Source organism: Plectropomus leopardus, unplaced genomic scaffold (genome assembly GCF_008729295.1).
Source record: "Plectropomus leopardus isolate mb unplaced genomic scaffold, YSFRI_Pleo_2.0 unplaced_scaffold18047, whole genome shotgun sequence".
NCBI classification, from domain to species: Eukaryota; Metazoa; Chordata; class Actinopteri; order Perciformes; family Serranidae; genus Plectropomus; species Plectropomus leopardus.
This window is the reverse complement of record NW_024619439.1, coordinates 15-3,225: the sequence shown is the minus strand read 5'-3', so window position 1 is coordinate 3,225 and position 3,211 is coordinate 15. Positions and strand designations below refer to the sequence as shown.

The window sequence follows — 3,211 nt, the reverse complement described above, 5'->3', positions numbered from 1 at the left end:
ACACACTGACATATCCCAGACTGTCAGCAGCTACACTCACACACTGAGGAGGAGGAGACTCAGCATCATTCATCATTTTAAATCTAAAAACACTGAGGCATCGTGACAGAAACCTGAGATTTAAAGGGTTAAAATTCTGAACATTAGTAAATCGTTGATGTTTATGATTAGGACTGATGTTGGTTAAAATAACTCCATGAAAGTAGAAAATAATATTATTTATTTGTTAAAGTCTGATTTTGAAAAAGCACATTTTGTGCGCAGAGCGATGCGAGTGTGTGTGGTATTAAAGTGGACACTAAAGGGTTAAAGTCCCATGATTATTGGATGAAATCAGCTCTGGGGACGTCTGTCGCTCTTCATCAGGCTGCTGAGTGCTTTTGTCTCTTGTCTCCTGTCCAGCAGCTGTCTTTCTGTCGTCCGTATCATCGAGATTAAGCGACTCGTCCTAGACTCTCGACCGCGAATCAAACGAAAGCAGAAAAATTCACTTTCATGATCTCGATCACGTGATGGATCTAAATCCTTCGGCCGATTCACGAATGAAGTCGTGTTTCTGCGGACGGACGCACGGACGCAGCTGCAGGTCCATGAGATAAAATGTATAAGAATCATCTTTTAATCCTTCTGTCAGACGCAGACGCGCAGTTTGATTCTGACGCCGCTGTGATGGTGGAAACTCCGCCGCCTCCGTCCACAGGGGGGCGCCATAACCAGCCAGGCGTGAAACGGTTAACCGTCCTCCTGCAGAGGCTCCGCCCTCAGGCCCTCTGAGCTGAAGGTCAGGAGCCGCGGTTTTTAGGGTGAAAGCAGACGCTCAGAGTCGCAGTAAGGGTGCACTGAAGGGACAAAACAGCAGCACAGCAGCAAATTATTATTATTCCTCTTTCGTGGCCGCGTCTCCTGATGACGAAGCTGCCGCGTCATAATCAATCAAATCTTGTAAATATCTGCTAATTATTTATTTATTGATGATCAGCTCTGCTAATGAGGCTACGCTAACTCTGCGCCATTCCATTTCCTGTACCATTTTCACAATAAAAGCATGCTGAGAGACAGGAAGGAGAGCGGCTCCACCACGCTCTGACCACAGACTATTTTGTCACTTCCTGTCTCCGTGAATCCATTTGGTCTTAAAACAGACAAGAGATGATGTCAGCACGTGATGTCATCACCGACGGCGGAGCATGAGAACGTTGAGACATGTTTCTGAGGTGTCGCTGTTTTGTTTCTGAATCCATAAAGTTTTGTGTCGTTGTGACGCCGCCGTGTGTTTGTGTCCCCGCAGGATGTTGGGGAGTCACCTGCGGCTGCACGGGAAGCGGCGGATCCACCCGTGTAACATCTGCGGGAAGGAGTTCAACCACAGCTCCAGCCTGTCGCGCCACCGCCTCATCCACAAGAAGGGGAAGGGGATCCCCAAGGACGCCGCTCTCGGCCCCAACATGGCCGCCCTGCGCCACTCGCTGAAGGCCAGCGCCAAGAACAAGAAGACCAAGAGGCAGCAGCAGCACGTGGCGACCGCCGCGGTCATCCAGAGCCAGGGCGGCGACAAGTTCTACGCCTGCCCACAGTGTGACATGAGCTTCAGGACGTCCACGCAGCTGTCCAAACACCAGGTGACGCACGTCAAGGAGCTGCTGGACAACTACACGCCCGGCAAGGAGAACCTGGGCGAGACCTCGTCGGACCTCAAGATCCGCCTCAAGCTCTGCTCCCGCGACAAGCCCAACTTCTACACCCTCTGCAAGAAGAACCGCCGCCGCCGGGGGGGACGGGCCGCAAAACGGGGCCCCGTCGCCTCCGAGGAGGAGGGAGGAGGAGGAGGAGGAGGAGGAGGAGGAGGAGGCGGCGCCGCCGCCGCCGGACGACACAGCTGTGGCCAGTGCGGGAAGCGGTTCAGCCACGCCTCCAGCCTGGCGCGACACCAGCAGACCCACAGGGCAGTGGATGGCGGCGGGCGGGCGAAACTACAGCAGCAGCACCACCAAAAGAGCGGACTCCCCGCCGCAAAGGCCAAGACCTACACCTGCGCCGCCTGCGACAAGACCTTCATGCACTCATCCAGCTTCTCCCGCCACAAGAAGGCCCACCTGGAGGAGGAGCAGCGAGCCCGGGCCGCCGCCGCAAAGCGCCGGAAGAGAGTCGTCCTCGATGAGACCGCTCCGTTGGAGTCCGACTCAGAGTGACGTCGCCCGGCGCTGGACTGGTTCTGGACCTGTTCTGGGGTGGTTCTGAATCAGCACTGACTGCTTCTGGACTGGTTTGAGGCCAGTTCTGGAAAAGATCTAATCCAGGAATGTTCTGGACCAGTCTGGGACAGATTCTGGACCAGTCTGAGACAGGTTTTGGACCAGTCTGGGACAGATTCTGGACCAGCTGGGGATGGGTTCTGGACCAGTCTAGGACAGGTTCTGGACCAGTCTAGGACAGGTTCTGGACCAGTCTGGGACAGGTTTTGGACCAGTCTGGGACAGGTTCTGGGCTGCTGGTTTTGGGAACTGGACCTGGTTGATTCTTCTCTGGTGTAGATAGCAGCAGGACATCCATATATGGTCGTATGACGGGGGGGATCTCCACATATGGTCGTATCCATATATGGTCATAACTGACCATTAGCTAATTGCTCTTAAGGATGGGATTAGATTCAAAGTGTTGCCCCGCCCCCTGCCCCAGGCCCCGCCCCCCACCTGTCTGTCAGGTTGCACTTGGACGCTGCTCGCTTTCACTTCGCCCTCTCTACGCTCCATCTCCCATCAGCCACTGGGGCAGAGAGCTAACAGTGACTGCTGTCTGTCAGAGCACAGAGCACTCTGGGAAATGGAGTTACAACAAAAAAACCCTGCTGGTTCAGACAGGTCACTGCAACTGTACGGAAGATTATTAACGACGACAACTCATCAACGCCAACTTCTCAAGCCCCGCCCCTCTGCTCCTCCAATCAAATCAGAGCGTCGCTCTCTGTTAAAATCCTATTGGTCCACAGTTTAGTAAAATCTGTCACAAGTATTAGTCGGCATCCTAAAAACAGTTCTGACTTTATTTATGTATTTATTTATTTTGTCTTTTTCAGTGTCTCCTAATCTTCCATATCTAATCCTCTAATGATTATTATGTTAAATTCTTAATTAGGGATCCTCATTTTTTTATCAGTGAGAGGAGAAACTTCCAGAGAGCGTCCGATAAATTCATTTATCCAAACGTTTCTTTT

The 3,211-nt window shown here is 52.5% G+C and overlaps 1 protein-coding gene across 1 annotated transcript; it reads left to right on the top strand.

Annotated features, from left to right (window-relative positions):
- Positions 1 to 634: 634 nt before the first annotated feature.
- LOC121964980 (zinc finger protein 271-like) lies at positions 635 to 2,189 on the top strand (the record flags this gene model as incomplete). The annotated part of the gene is made up of 3 exons (XM_042515151.1): positions 635 to 731; positions 1,289 to 1,796; positions 1,935 to 2,189. Coding segments are annotated over 3 exons (860 nt in total), but the record flags the coding sequence as incomplete, so codon positions are not given.
- Positions 2,190 to 3,211: the final 1,022 nt, after the last annotated feature.